At 40.6% G+C, this 16,816-nt stretch overlaps 2 protein-coding genes across 4 annotated transcripts in view; one reads left to right on the top strand and one right to left on the bottom strand.

Annotated features, from left to right (window-relative positions):
- IQCK (IQ motif containing K) overlaps positions 1–16,816 on the top strand; it is a 632,757-nt gene that overhangs the window by 30,083 nt on the left and 585,858 nt on the right. For all 3 annotated transcript variants that reach the window (XM_078665098.1, XM_078665097.1, XM_078665096.1), the window contains exon 2: positions 253–317. In XM_078665098.1, the coding sequence (XP_078521224.1) occupies positions 261–317 (57 nt within the window). In that variant the 5' untranslated portion in view covers positions 253–260. The remainder of the gene's footprint in view (positions 1–252; positions 318–16,816) is intronic.
- Positions 1–16,816, bottom strand: part of KNOP1 (lysine rich nucleolar protein 1) — a 386,483-nt gene that overhangs the window by 103,897 nt on the left and 265,770 nt on the right. The gene's annotated exons all lie outside the window — the stretch shown is intronic.

Genomic DNA, 16,816 nt, shown 5'->3' with positions numbered 1-16,816 from the left:
TTCTGTATTAATGGCCTTGTGTCCAGCAGCCTTTTATGTGCTGAGTTGGGAGATCACTTTGACATCAGGTTAAATACGAAACTCACATAAGCATTTTTTAAGATTCGAGCAGAATGGAAATTATGTACGGTAGGTTACACTTAATACCTTTTCCTAAAACCTTATCACCCCAGTCGCACTCTGACACTGTAAACATCAAGCAAAAATATTTTAAAATATGCTTACTGATTATTCTTTTGGTTTTTGTTGTAGAGTACAATATGGAGCAAATCAAGCTGCCAGAACCAATAAAAACTGACAAACCGGATGAGACACCAGTAAGTAACTTGTTTGCTATTTGTATTTCGGTTTAAATCAGACAAATGAATATCCATTTAAATATTAGAAATAATTACTTTGCATGGTAAGAAATTAATCAATGTTATTCTTAACAAAAAGGCTGAAGACTCCAGTGACGATAACATTATAAGAAACCATTTAAAAGCTTTAAATCAGACATTATACTATATTTCCCATAGGATGGCAGATAATACATCGCATTTACATTGCTAACCCCTGGGCATGGAATAGCCAAGTGAAGTATATTATAAGGGTATTTATTATTACAACTGCAAACCTCTGGATATTGCTCCACATAATGTTTATTTAGTTGAGTAGGGAACAGTCCTCTGCAGGGAAGTTTTAGTGGTGATGAAATATGGGTCGTTGCTTTCAAAAGAACACACATCCGAAATAACTTTCATCGTTAAATTGCCATCCTCAATTAAATAACAATGAGGGTCCCGAGGGTAAAGTATGGAATGAATCTTATAATTTTCCTGCAACTTAAGCAAAAAGTTACCTTTCAATACTGCCCAAATATTTACAGTAGCCTGTAAAGCCACACCGGCTCGTATTAGGTTTGTCTTAATGGTTGGCAAATGGCTAGGAGAGATATGAAGGGACTCACATTTTCGAGGCTTCCTGAATGGAAAAGGAGAAGTATGTAAGCAGCTTGGCAAGTGGGGTGTAGCTATTGCACCATTTTCATGTAGTGTCAACTGTTTTTCTTTAGATTTTGACATTTACTATGGTAACCCCTCTGTATGTCACTGCATTGCCTGATAACAGAGGTCACCTGCGGAATGTAGTGCGTATGTGGGTCTTACTTCCTATTGCGTTACAATGTATTGCCGATGGCCCTTTGCCTCTGTAGGGAAACTTAACCACACCTAATGAAAATGTTTCAGAGCCAGGGACCACGTAACTCTGTCTTTTCCCATTACAAATTCAGAATAGGAGATTTTTACTGCACGCCTTTAATACCTCATACTGCATAGGAGAATTTATTGGATGCAGTAAATGCCACTTCCTATTTCGACAATCTCAAAATTGAAGCCATACTCTCCTAATGCTTAGCTCTGCCCCTGTGAAGAAAATAGGGAGAACAACGCTCTCTCCTCTCAGTCCATCCCTGAGGAGCCCTATTGTGCTGTATGTGGCCAGTCTCAGTTCCAACCCCCACCTGTGCCCAGTGTGCACACATGATAGAGAAAGGAACAAGCCAATTTACCAGTGCATCATTCTGTTTCAATGTGTCTTAAAAAAGACCTGGATGCTTACACCTTGGAGAACATACAAGTCTTTCCTGTATACCACACTTTCTATACTCCTCAAAATCAATTCTTTCTTTACTGCCATTAGTTTTCCTTTCCTGAGTAGGCTATCAAGAGCCAAGCTATCCAGACCCAAATCTGGGACCTTGAGAAAGTGGTTATTTTCATACATTACCATCTCGGTATGCACTACTGCTCTCTTGCAGGTGTCTGTCTAGTACAGATTTACATTACAAATCCGCCTGTCAACCAGCTTTCACTTTGCCTTTCCATATGAAAAATGTAAGCACTAGGCACTTTAGTTTGTCCAACCCCACCATCATATCCTAGCAGTTTCATGGGCATTCCTGACATCTAGGGGCCTATTAGGATGACGGGCGGACAAGTCATCATACCGGGGTTTGGGACCACCCGCCATAAGGGTGGGGGTCCCGTGGGGGGTATTAGAATGTGCCAGCCTTAGTGGCGGGCACATCCTGCATTTTTAGCATTTTGGCTGGCGGTGCTCTCTGCACCGCCCGCCACAATGCTAAAAATGCATTAATGCTTTTGCATAGACAAAGCGGCAGGGACCGCGCGGTGCCTGCCGCTTTGTTTATGCAAATGAAGGGGGTACCACAGGTACCCCCCTGTGTGCACCCCCCACCTCTCCTTCACTCTGGGGGCCCGTAGGGGGCCCCCAGAGTGAAGACCACATGCCTTTCCGTGGCGGCATCGCCCCCGCGGAAAGGCATCTAAACAAGCCCATCATAATATGGCTGGCGGTGTCTATTAGACACCGCCACCATATTAAACCTTTTCCGCCCTGGTCGCAAGGCGACCCGGGCGGAAAAGCGGCGGACGGTAATATGGCAGAGGGGAATTCAGGTGCGGATGGCGGGTGGATTGCCCCCGCCACGCTGGCGGTGGCTACCGCCAGCCTGGCGGGGGCAATCCGCCCGCCATCCTAATGGGCCCCCTAGGCTTTTAGTAGCAAGTGCCGGACAAAAACAGGCACACTCCACACTTAAAGCTGGGTTCCCCTTTTTAAATTGTCTTGAATTTGACATTTTTGCTCCAGACCTCCCCAGGATTTCCACAGCACAGTTCTTAAACATTGTTAACTGGTCCAAGGCCGCCTTGGTCATACCATCCAGATTGTTCTTTCATCGCTTTCATAGTTATTGACTTTGTTCCTCAAGGATTCTAGCTGCCAATTGGTCTTTCTTTCTTTTCTTCCACAAACTCCACTGCTGTGTCTTTGCTAGTCCTCTTATTCATATCAGCAGGAAGGTCCTCAATTGAGTATAGGAAGGTTTGTTTCCCTTTACGCAGCCCGGCATTCTGTTAGGTGTGTTCCTCTCCTGTCCCTCACAATTTTCCCTTCAAGTTCGTGGTCTGAAAAAAATAGCCAGTTCACTTCTCTGCCTTGTTATGAAGAGGCATCTTTTGAGGCAAAAAATGTGTGTGAACTGAAGATGTCAAGTAAAGATCAATGACAGAAACGTGAGGCTGTGAGAGCAGGGCTATTTTTTTCTGATCACTCTCTGTGTTTGGGAGTGCAGCCCACAAAAAAGGGAAAAAGACCACTTCAACTCAAAGTTGGGGCAAGTTCTGAAGATTGCATGAGCACCACCTACGTCACCCTCGGTTCACTCCTGATCCTGCTTTCTGCCACCTCAGCACATGATAGTTCTGTGTCTAGTCAGTTTTGAACAGTGTGCCCCATCATCATCTAAAAAAACAAGGCTTCCCCTGTGCCACATATCCCATTTGATGCCCTCTGATTCTCCTGAGGCCTTACCACAGCAGGGTTGTTCATTCTGGACTTACTTGCATCCATCTGATCAATAACGTATTCTGATTGAGTTTATAGCCTAGCATTAATCTCCGGGACTACTCTTAGATTATCTACCACTTTTATGCCTCGGGTTTTTTTCCATTTAGCCATTTCGAACATGCTGCTTTTCAATCATTTGGGATGTTCTATAGAGTTGTGCCCTCAACATTGCAAAACAAAATAACTCTTTATTTAGCATTCTCTGTGTAAAGTATAAAATAATGAAACCAAAGAAATAAATGAAGGAATTAAGCAATAAATTCAAGGCAAAAATTGTTTAACAGCTTAATTCATCAAAGAGATAGAAAAAGAGAACACTCGAATCACAATAATTACAGAAAATCTATCCACCACAGATGCAAGCAAAACACTGCATTAGTGGAGGTCAACCAGCCCATTGGATCCCGAGCTGTCACTCACTACTAAAAGCGGATCCTGCCAAAAAGGTCAACAAATAATTAAAAAATATATATATTAAAACGAAAACTAAATTTATAAACGGTTGTATGACGTTACAGCGCTCGCTTTTACCCCGCGTGCTGTTACAACGCAAGTTTTTACAACGATTTGCTGTCGGGGGTGCACTGGAGTTTGGAACATTATAATTTACTATTCCATCTCCAGTCTGTGCAACAGTAGGGAAGGTGTTGGAGTTAAATCCAACCCCTTATACCCCCTCCAGCAAGCCATTTCATTGTAATGGCATGCAGGATAAAAGTATGCGTTGTAAAGCATGCGTTGTAACAGTTGATTCCCTTTATAAACTGTTATATTAAATGTATATAGCTAGTACATATCAAAAGTGATAACACTGAGAACGAACAACAACAAACTAAAAAGAAAAAACCTTCGACAGGTACAAATAACAAAGGCACACAAAAAAAAAACAAGAAAAAAGAAGGCACGTCAAAATTTATAAACCATTCAAAATTTTCATAATTGTTACTAACACATAAACAGATGTAATTAAAATAAATAGAAATTATATTTATATTCTTAAATTATTCACAGATGTAAATTGGCCAACACAGCCACTTAGATCACTTCACAAAAATAGAACCCTTTCCTCCCATATATGGGGTAAATATACACCAACGAGAGCACCACTAATGAGAGAACGCAGTGGACGTGCAAAAAATAATATTGAAGAAGCTGCTATTTTAGAGCAACCTCAATGATGTAGTAGAAAATATAAAGGAACATAACCGTCATCCAAATGCAACAGAATTCTTAATTAGAAATATAGCTGAAGACCTCAAAGAAGCTAGCAATTGCTCTTTGTATATTACTGGAACAATGTTAAAGGACTACTTTCCGAATATTGCTGAAGAAGTAATGAGACAATTACCATCAATCCCAAATCATAAAAGAATAATAACAACCTGTAGACCACAAAGAAGACCTCCTAAAGCTCGTAAAACATTTAGAAACATAGACATAACAGACCATTTGACAGTAACTCATACAAATGAAATCTTTATCATATATGACATCAAAACAATGAAAAAATACTAATGTACATCACTACTAGCAATATTCACAACATAGTTAAAGGACAGCACATTTAAATCATATCCAGCACACTTCTACACAATACATAAGCAGTATAAAAGACGTTCATACCTCTAAAATATATCCACTACTACCAAATAAACAAAACAGTTCATATCAAGAACTACTAAATGTCATAAAAAGTAACGATTATTAACCCTCAAAAATAATCATGGTCTTTGAACAAACCACGACTGAAACCATCCTAAAGATTTATCACACACATCAATACAAGACCACTTCTTCCATTTCAGTCAAACTCTTTGGAAACACCTGCAGTAAACAACGTTAAGCACTGATCACTCCACAAACACTAAAGGCCCGATTATGAGTTTGGCGGTCTTCCAGCCGGACCCCTGCTGTAGCTGTCTGAGGAAGCCTACAGCATCTTGCCCGCTGTAGTATGTATGATTGTTAATATATACTGTTTCTTTAAAGAATCTTTCATGAGGTTCTTATGTGTGTCATAGATATTCTTAGAATGTAATGATTTCAGTGTCACAGTTATTATGATCCAGTTCTTCTTCTATGCTGGTCGTGGGTTACTTACTCTGGAAATAAAGCCTGCTTTCTAATATCAACTAAAAAAATAAAATAAAAAAAAAAGATAGTCAAGTAAAGTTATTCATTAACCACTTGGCTGCTAAGGCACCTGATGAGCTTCCATTGACTTTCCATTGAAATCAATGGAAAGTCCATGACGAGTTACCCTTGTCATTAGCGCTGAAGTGGTTAACCAGTGTCCCCAATGTTTATGCTCAGATAAGCACTGGAAGTTATCCAATTCACCACTTATACCAGTGGAATGGCCTGAAGCTCCTTGGCAGAAAATTGCCTTGGATTTTTCAGGTCCATTTTCTGTTTTTAATTCTGAATTTAAATTTTTAATAGTAGCTATTGATTATTTTTCTAAATGGATTTATTTTTCTTTTGTTAAGAGTCCAAATTCTGAGTCTGTTGTATCATTTTTAAAGCGTTTATTTGTCATTGAGAGTACGCCTCATGAATTAGTTTCTGACAACGGTTCACATTTTGTTTCACAGGAAGTGAATGTATTTTTAAACAAGTTGGATGTTAAGCATACGTTTGTTCCTCTTTACAGTCCTTCATCAAATGGTCAAATGGTAATCAAACAGGACTCAATACCAATAGCCTTAAAACTCATTCATACCTTCCAGCATTCCCTTATAATTCTATAAACACAAATATTCTCCTTCTGAAATAAAGCTTGTTGAGAGAGGGCACAAATTGATGATTGAAGACAAGTCTATAAGAACAGGCTTCCCCAATTGACGTTTGACTGAAATCCAAAGTGGTTCCCCTTGATAGCAAAGTCAATATCAATGCAATTCCCCAAAATCCAAATAATGTACGTATTCCTGCTTGTTAGATCCACGAGCAGGAAAGAACTAGTCCAACTAACAATGTCACTTGAATTCAATATCCAAAAGCATATCCAGCATTATTTCTCATAGCGATGTATTGTACTCGCGCCCACCATGAAATGCACAGGATACTCCGTAGCAGCCGCTAACGGAAAATCAGGTCCGGTAATTGCAGGAACACCAAAAACTAAATCCCCAGCTTCACGTAAACAAAGTCCTGCCTCACGTCTCCCCAATTCCCCAAAATCCAAATAATGTACGTATTCCTGCTTGTTAGATCCACGAGCAGGAAAGAACTAGTCCAACTAACAATGTCACTTGAATTCAATATCCAAAAGCATATCCAGCATTATTTCTCATAGCGATGTATTGTACTCACGCCCACCATGAAATGCACAGGATACTCCGTAGCAGCCGCTAACGGAAAATCAGGTCCGGTAATTGCAGGAACACCAAAAACTAAATCTCCAGCTGCACGTAAACAAAGTCCTGCCTCGCGTCTCAGCTGAGTACGCGAGCAGGAAAGAAATGTTCTTTACCGCCGGACCCTAGGCAAACGGCAGAGGGCTACCCTTCCTGATACCAGCAGCTGCAAATAGGCTTCCAGGAAAAAGTTAAATGTCACGCTCCGCGTCTCAGCCGAGAACGCGAGCGGCAGATGGAAAGTTGAAATCACTGGCACAGTCAGCTGTTTGTACGCGTGCGGCAGCCGCCGTACGCTTCCATAAACTTCTCTTGCCAAATTGACTGCAGCAAACAAACAAACGACGAGAGCAATCCGGAATCCAAACACTAGTTCAAAACGGGAATCACGTACAACGTGCGTGTGGACGTTTCTTCACTATGTAGCCTTGCGAACTCCTCCCACTCGCTCGGCCTTCTGGACATTGTAGTTTAGGCAGGCGCATCTGGCAGGACATGACAGAATGCCCTCCCCCCAAGCGCCTCCTAGCACCAGGCTTCTCCGGATGGCGAACATAAAACCTCCTCACAGCATCGGGCGCATGGACCGCAGAACATGGTTCCCATGAATCGTCTTCCGCCGAGTAGCCCTTCCAGGACACCAAATACCAGAGACGTCCCTGACGATATTGGGCATCCAAAATACTGCGTACCTCGTACTCGAACTGTCTGTCCCGCACCACAGGCGGCACCTCACGGCGCCGAGCAGCGTGAGCAGGCTTCAGCAAACTGCAATGAAACACGGGATGGATCCGTAAGGAAGCCGGGAGTTTCAACCTGTTAGCCACGGGATTTATGCGGCGGACAACAGTATAAGGCCCGATGAACCGAGGATGAAACACGCTGCGAAAACGAAAGCGAATGTTCCGAGTGGAGAGCCACACCCTATCACCCACTTGATACACCGGTCCCTCCTGACGGTGCCTGTCCTCCCACTTCTTGTAGGTCGCCTTAGCTTTATCCAATTTGCTTTGCACCTGTCGATGGATCTTTAGAAGAGCCTTCATCTGACCAGCCACCGTGGGATGGCAACGTTTCCGCGCGGAACCCGGAGTTGGCCCTAAAAGGAGTCTCACCAGTAGAACTGTGCCACGCATTATTATATGACAGTTCAGCCAACCATAACAAGGACACCCACGAGTTCGCAGCTTCAACAGCATAGCAGCGCAGATATTTTTTGAGTGTCTGATTCAGCCTTTCTGTTTGCCCGTCATTCTGAGGATGGAAACTGGTTGACAGTGCGGCTGAGATGTTAAGCGCCTTACACCACATGCGCCAAAACCTGGCCACAAACTGTGGGCCCCTGTCCGATATTATAGCTTTAGGCAAACCATGAAGACGAATCACATGTGTTAACAACAATTGTGCGATCTGTGAGGCTGTTGGAAGATTCTTACAGGGAATAAAATGTCCCATCTTCGTAAAACTATCCACAACCACCAGGATAGCGTTGTTTCCTTTATCCAACTGATTTTTTTTTTTTTGGAAAGGTAGGGAAGGGTCTGGAACGGGAAAGGGAAGCTGAAACGAGAAGAAAGAAAAAACACAGAGATAAGTACTTTACATGCTAACTACTCTCGATAATTCTCACTAGTAGAACCAACCACCAGGTTTAGCTTACTTGATAGGTTCTCTTTCCCTCAAAGGAAATAGCAGAATCTTCTCTCTGTATGGATACTAGGAAATCCTACAACACATAAGCATATGTTAGTATTCCATCCGATAATCAAACAGGACTCAATACCAATAGCCTTAACACTCATTCATACCTTCCAGCATTCCCTTATAATTCTATAAACACAAATATTCTCCTTCTGAAATAAAGCTTGTTGAGAGAGGGCACAAATTGATGATTGAAGACAAGTCTATAAGAACAGGCTTCCCCAATTGACGTTTGACTGAAATACAAAGTGGTTACCCTTGATAGCAAAGTCAATATCAATGCAATTCCCCAAAATCCAAATAATGTACGTATTCCTGCTTGTTAGATCCACGAGCAGGAAAGAACTAGTCCAACTAACAATGTCACTTGAATTCAAAATCCAAAAGCATATCCAGCATTATTTCTCATAGCGATGTATTGTACTCACGCCCACCATGAAATGCACAGGATACTCCGTAGCAGCCGCTAACGGAAAATCAGGTCCGGTAATTGCAGGAACACCAAAAACTAAATCCCCAGCTGCACGTAAACAAAGTCCTGCCTCGCGTCTCAGCCGAGAACGCGAGCAGGAAAGAAATGTTCTTTACCGCCGGACCCTAGGCAAACGGCAGAGGGCTACCCTTCCTGATACCAGCAGCTGCAAATAGGCTTCCAGGAAGAAGTTAAATGTCACGCTCAGCATCTCAGCCGAGAACGCGAGCGGCAGATGGAAAGTTGAAATCACTGGCACAGTCAGCTGTTTGTACACGCGCGGCAGCCGCCGTACGCTTCCATAAACTTCTCTTGCCAAATTGACTGCAGCAAACAAACAAACGACGAGAGCAATCCGGAATCCAAACACTAGTTCAAAACGGGAATCACGTACAACGTGCGTGTGGACGTTTCCTCACTATGTAGCCTTGTGAACTTCTCCCACTCGCTCGGCCTTCTGGACATTGTAGTTTAGGCAGGCGCATCTGGCAGGACATGACACTTTGTACCACCAACACAAGCAGTAGACCATTATGATGTACTGCTTGAATCCCAGCTCTACCAAATAAATGAAGAGAAATTAACCCTAGTCCTAGGTTATTGCAAGGACACTTCGATTGAAGGAATGTACCGTTCAGTTCACAGGCTCCAAATGAAATTCTACATCCTCTGGTGGAATGTATAACAAAGCAAAACATCACAATAAGCAATACAGTAGTGCTATGGAAGGATGGCACAATTCATTTCAAGGGATTCTGGGAATAAACCATCCTACCCTCTGCCAATTTATAGGAATACTTAAAAAAGAACGCAGCCATCAGGACATACTACAAAAACAATCCTTTGCATAATGACTGAGGCATAAATTACTAAAGCAAACTAGACTAATGCATTAAATATTAGCCTCAAAGTACACTTATTATAAAATAACCAAAGTCTGCCCTACTTTCAAACAATAGCCCGAGCATTACTATAATTCTAAGCAAGTCATCCATTATCGACATATAAAAAAGCATTACAATACAACAAAAATGCATTAAAAGCATCAAAGTTATATATATATTTTTAAACTTTTTAGTGACAGTATAATACTTAACCACTTAACCGTAGCGGCAATTCCGCCACGGTGCGGCGGTTTAGTGGGGTGGGCGGGGCCGCAACGGCCAACGGTCGATCGCAGCACTATGGAGGTAGTGCTCGCGACGGCCGTTGGCCGACGAACGAACGCAAGGGCTTAATATTCCATTCTGGAAAAAATCATTGACATTTGAACAAAAATAAGTATCAGAATGAAATAAAATAAAGTATACTTGATAAACTGAAAAAATGTATCCAAACAATTAAAATAACATTTAAAGCACAAGATTCTTTTAGTATAGCTACTAGCAAATCACAAGCTGTATAATTAAAGTGAAAACAGGAACAGCAAAATAAATATTAGAAGCACATTTAATAATGCAATACATTCAGGTACATGGTAACAACATCAATTAATAACAGGACCGGTTTCAGTTATCATATTCCAATTAAATAAAATTCCACTGCACATGTTCAAGATAAGTATAAAATGAAACATATAGTTCAGTAGCAGATGATCAATGGAACAAAAATTCCCAAAAATAGATATATAAAAAAAATCCCCCAAACTTTAAAAAGATAAAGAAAATGATATTAAAAACGTTGACAAATAATGGCAAATCATTTTCTTAAAAAAAACCCAAGCACACTTCAAAACTCTTCTCCAAATAATAGCATTATATCTGTAAAAAAATCCTATTCTCAAATGACCCTAAAAACAATATCATTAAATACATAAACATAATATACATGTTAACTAAAATAAATCAACTGAAGCACAATACTCCTAAAAACATAATACACCACTCACTAGGTACTACTGTAACAATGAAAACAACGGTAAATTATTTAATTACCTTGACTAACTCATGATAACTCGAGTAAACTAACCTTACTAACAACCTACTGTCCCAGTTGTACTACTTAGGAAGAGTAAAATAAAGACCTAATGCAAAACATGGAGCCACTTCCCCGATACTGCCATCCACACCATCCTTTGCTTCAACAGAAAAGACCAAATGGAGTAACCCACAAAATAATGGTGACAAAATTGAAATAAAAATGAGTGGACCTCCAAGCAGTGAAAAAGTCTTTGAAAAAATATCACGTTAAAAAAAAGTATTATGTTGTAATTTTCTTCTATAAATCAACTTTGTTGATTTGTATGTTTGCGATAAACATTACAAACAAAATCAAACAAAGTAACCAGTTATTACATCACTGCAACGCATATATGCCTATAGACACCATTCCATCATATCTCATAGTGCTCATTAAGCAGTCCAAAGTAATCCTACAACTGCTTCCAGATATTGGAATGTTTTTGGGGGCAGCCCTTAGCTCAGTAGTATGCCCTTTTTGCTTTGCACACCAGTAACAAACAAGATATTCATGTTTTCAAGGTAACTTTCCCCACCAGGGCCTACCATCTGTTCATTTGTGATGCCACCCTGGGTGGGCGTTATGCGAAGCTCACTACTAGCGTTGATTCTGGATCGACTCAGATGAATCTGGGGATTCCCTGGGTTGTGGTCAGCTCCTGTGTGATCTCGTTATTCGCAGTGTGGCCCAATTAAAGCCTGGAGATGGCTGAGCAAGCCATTCAGATTGATCTCATCTGGGTTGGGTATAGCACCGGAGTTATTTTTTCTCAGCTGCATAGCCCCAAGCCTCTTAAGTTGTCTCAGAAAGTGGGTGTTTGAATTGTGGGTCACCATTAGCTTAGCGGTGAGAATTAGCATGTATTTAGGCTCATGGCTCAGAGTTTCTGTTTACTTGCATCATGGATTTCCTTAACTGTTGGACAAGTTTAGTATATTCCGGAAAAACTGTGATGCAGGTAGATTGGAAGAGCTGTTGCCAGCCTTCCTCGCCTCAAGGAGTATTGTGTTATGGTCCTGAAAGTTAAAAATCTAGGCAGTCATGGGATTGGAGGACTCTGAACCAGGGATCTATGGGCCCTCTCAGTGACAAACCATTGCAAAGGGTTTCCTATGAGATCCATGATTTAAGCCAGAGTCCCAGGAATTTCTCTGAGTTGGTGAATACAGCGTCCTTCGGGAAGCTTACAATTCTAAGGTTATTGCACTGTGATCTATTTTCAGTATCTTCTGTGTCAAGACGTTTATTGGTGGAGAGTAGTTTGGTCATATTGGACAAGGCTCTCAGCTTCAGAGACCTGGCCAGCCATATTGCGTATGTCTTGACTGTGAAGAGACACATCCGCCCCTACCAGAACAATCTTTGTGTCTACGGCCTCCTGCGAGGCCTGAATCACCTGCAAAATAGCCCCGGCATCACTTCGGTCTGTCAAATGCTTGCTCGAAGGACCCCTAGTGGGAGAGCCTAAAGCGTTTGGAGGTAGAATGAGGAATTTGTCGATATTTGAACATTTATGGATGGTTGTTTTTCAATGTTCAGACCAGAATGAGGACAGGTCTAGTAGGTACAAAGGGGGTAAAGCGGCTCTAGAAAGCCACCTTGGCAATGTCCTGGCTCTTCCTTCACCTATGCTTTATAGCCTCTATGGCTCCTCCCTATGAACCCACAACCAAGGCCCAAAACACATGTATCTAGGGAAGCAGGCCGCTCAACATCATGGCCCACCCAAGCTTAAGAGGATCCAGTATAGCCTGACCCACTTGCCTCCCGCTCGAAGGACTTTGGAGGAGGGTAGGCAGCATAAACATCTGGGTATCGCCAGAGGCCCACACACTGTACAGGGATTCTGGGACAATCCACTTTTAGAGGTGACTCTCTAGAAGAAAAGCACTGGTTTCAGTCAGCTAGTCACTGAAGCGCTGACCCTCAGACAACTCCAGCCCACAGGTCCCTGGGAACTAGATAGAGTCCAACCTGCCAGGTCTGGATCAGCACAGCATCACCTATAGTCATTCGCAGGTCCAAAGCTGCACAAGTCAAAATAGGGCGTACAGTCATATCATGGTCTGCAACCCGTGGCACCAGGTGAAGAATTTTCTATGGCCTCAGTCGTTTCCCAGTCTCCAAGTGGGGGGAAGGAGGGTAAGAGGTGGAGTGGCCCATGAGTCTCGGATAGTCCAAGTGCTGCCATGGGGAGGCCTGCTTCTGGGGCCAGGCCTCACCTCACCAGCCTTCAGAATCACCATCTAGGTAGGGGCCAACATAGAATGGCAAAGAGGCCACAAGATCAGACCAGGCAAGGCCGGAAGCCAAGCTACATGCAGCAAGTCACAGGGAGGGGACAGTGAGGAAAACTCACGACTCACCACCCAAAAGAATGAGCATTCAGGCCGGGGGAAACTTGTCCAGGAGGCCTCTGTGTGGCTTGAACCGAGATCTCCGTTGATGTGGCCTTCTAAGTCCCAGGCTCTACAGTGACGCAGTTGCAGTCAGTGGGGCTACCTCCAGCTACATCTCCCGGGGAATCTGCACTGCAGCCGCCTGTTTCTGCAAGCTGCGTTCAGCGCCAATAGCCAGCAGTAGGACTTCCATCCCTTCTCCCAGTTCCGCGGAGTCAGTGAGTCCAAATTGTTCACTGTGGCCCCGGCTGTCTGGACACCATCCACCGGCGAAGACAGGGGAGAGAGATTTAGGACGTGGGCCCCAGCTACCCGGGCCGCCCACTGCCGTGGCAGTCAGCCACCATGCTACCAGACCACAAGGTCAGTGTCTGTGGGCTGTCATCAGGACAGAGAAGGCTTCATCTGGAGGCAAGGGGCATCAGTGGACATCCAATGGGGTCAGTGAAGCGCTGCAGCGGATAAAGAAGGATTATCTAGAAGGCCCAGAGGATTTTCAAGTGCTTCTTCCATCTTGGCTGCACAGACCACACCCCTCACTTGTAAAATTTTTAAAAATATTTTTATTTAAAAAAAGTGCTGACTGTGTTTAATATGATCAATAAAATTCTGTACATAGATATTTCCTTTAATTTGTAATAAAACGTTTATTTCGTTAAAATGTAATAAACTATGTACAATTTTATCTTCCTTATAGTTGAAAAAATATATTATAGAAAACATTATTTAATTTTTTTAATAAAGTAACCACATTTCTTTAATTGCTTAAAAATATAAAGAAAGTTAATGAATTTGAAAAAAATTATAGGTGCATATATATATGTATGCTTTACATTCATACATATATGTATATATAATCCACATATATAACGAGTAGTAGGGAAACAAAAAATGAGTCTAAGTATTTATGCCTCACTCTAGTATATTTTGTATTTCATAAAAATATATACATGTTCACATAAAATAATTGTTTTTTTTAAAAGTTTTAACTGTGTTAACTATGTTTACACTAACTCCAGTTATATTTGAAGAAGTATTTTTAGATGGTGGGCACTCTTACTACTCTAACTCCAAAGCCACATATATTGGTGAAAAGGTCTCGTGTTGGAAGCTCTGTTTAAATTTACCATACTAAACCCAACCCCACACATTTTGGAGAAATGGTGTGGGCCAAATTTACTAATGTAACTCCAACCCTAAAATAACTGGGAAAAGGCTTAAAGTTGGGGCGAGGGGGTGTCATATTCACTATTCTGACCCATTCATTTTAGAGCAAGTGTTTAATTTTGGGTAGTCATATTTCAGTGCAATCCAAAACACAATTCGAGGAAGTGTTTTCATCTTTGGAAAGTGTATTAATATTCTAACTTAAAACCCAAACATATTAGAAAAAGTATTTTGTAAATGGGAGTTTATTTTTGTTAATCTCACTCAATCTTTAAACATAATTGGAAAAACATTTAGAGTAGAGTTGGTTTATGAATAATGATCTATCTACATATATTGGAAGAAAGTGTTTAATGTTGGGGGGTCATATTTACTATTCTAACTCCAACTCTGAACAAAATTGGGAAAGTGTTTAGAGTTTATGGGATTGTATTTACAATTCTAATGGCAAACCCAGCACATATTGGAGAAGAAAATTAACATTGGTGCATATGGAGAAGGGGGAAGTGGCAAGAAAATGTTATATTCTAAACTCAACTCCAGACAGTAAAATATTTTGAGGTCGGTGGGTTAAAAAACAGAACTCAACTCCATACAAACACACTTTTAATCTATTACATAGGTGTAAAACAGCTGAAAAAAACAAACTTTTTAAAATAAAGAATACTCTAAAGTATATTGATTTACCATCTTTAATTTTACTACAAAGTACAAAAATATCTCATCTTAAATTTGAATATATAAATTACTAAATTTTTTAACATGTATCTATCTTAATAAAAAATGGTTTATGTAACTATTTTGTAAAATCATCTAATTGAAAGCATTAATAATTTACAGAAATTACATACTAAAACTATTGCAAATAATTATACTCTTTTTAAATAACAGAACATTACAAAATCTTCCATATGCCACATAAATATATAATGCCCAAAGATTAATTGGCAAACATATAATTCAATAATTAATTCATAATCATGAAAAACAATAAATTATGTTTTTTTAATTTGAAAACAGTTCCCACCCTGTTTCCCTACAAAACCAACATTCTGCTACAAAAACAAAATAAGAAAATATACAAATATCTAATTTCCTTAGTAAAAAATTCTAACTAATTAAAAAACGTAATAAATTACTGTTATAATATATATTGAGCAAAATCAGTATTGCATAATTTAAATAAAATAAACTTTACATTAATTTAAACTAAACGAAAAACAACCGTATAACATTACAAAAAACATTATACACAACATTTAAGTAAATGATATTATAAAAATAACATTTTAAACATAGTATATTATCTCCCACAATGTTTTTGATGCCATAATATTAAGGTGGCGGCATTATGCCCCAATGATATTTTTCATTTGATATTTTGAGAGAACACCAGCCGTAAGTAATAATAAAAAGTAAAACTTAATTGCATCTGGTCTTCCTGAGCCAAACTGTTGTCTGCCTTATTTCAAGCTTCATGCCTATCTCCTATTCTATTCAACATTTGCCTCATCCAGCTGTTATGGGTGTGACTTCCAAATCCATTTCCAGGTGTATGCAGTGTTACCAAGGTTGTGATGAAACTGAACTGGTTCCATGACATTTCCACCTCTCCCTGCCTTCAAGCCATTCATACCTGAACTAACCAAAATTCGCTATCCTTGAATGAAGATAAAAATAGAATTCTGCTAGTGTGATTACACACGTCTCCAAACCCAATTCTTCTGTTCTTCCATTGTAGGTGTCCAAACCTATTCCCATTTAAGACGGGCAAAAATCTAAGCCTAGTAAATTCTCATAAAATCGCCTTCATAAGCGCAGTGAACCTTGTTGTCAAGACCCGCAACTAACATCCTTGAACACATAACATCACTGGCTTCCTCCAATCCAAACACAAAGGGCAAAATTACGAGTTTGGCGGACGGGTTACTTCATCAAAAACATGACGGATATCCCGTCTGCCCTATTAAGAGTTGCATTATATCCAATGGAACATGATGGAACTTGTAATAGGATATCCTTCACATTTGTGATGGAGTAACCTTTCTACCAAACTCATAATCAGGCCCAAAATGTCAGCTCATTAGATTGACCATACTAGCATTTGGAGATTACAGCAGTAGCTGTTACATCATACCTCCTCGGGATCTATTATAAATCTGCAAAGCATGCAAAACCGACCTGTCAAACTAATCTTTGCCCTGATACCTTTGGGACCTTATCTAAATTACTTTCAAATGTCTTCACTGGCTTCCAGTTTCAACCCCCTTTCAGTTCAAACCCTTGACATTGCCAGCACGCCAATTTGACAAAAGGGTCCCTTCTACCTCAGCTTATATGTCTAA

Source organism: Lissotriton helveticus, chromosome 10, assembly GCF_964261635.1.
Source record: "Lissotriton helveticus chromosome 10, aLisHel1.1, whole genome shotgun sequence".
NCBI classification, from domain to species: Eukaryota; Metazoa; Chordata; class Amphibia; order Caudata; family Salamandridae; genus Lissotriton; species Lissotriton helveticus.
The sequence above is the reverse complement of the archived record's forward strand: the minus strand, read 5'-3'. Positions and strand labels throughout refer to the sequence as shown.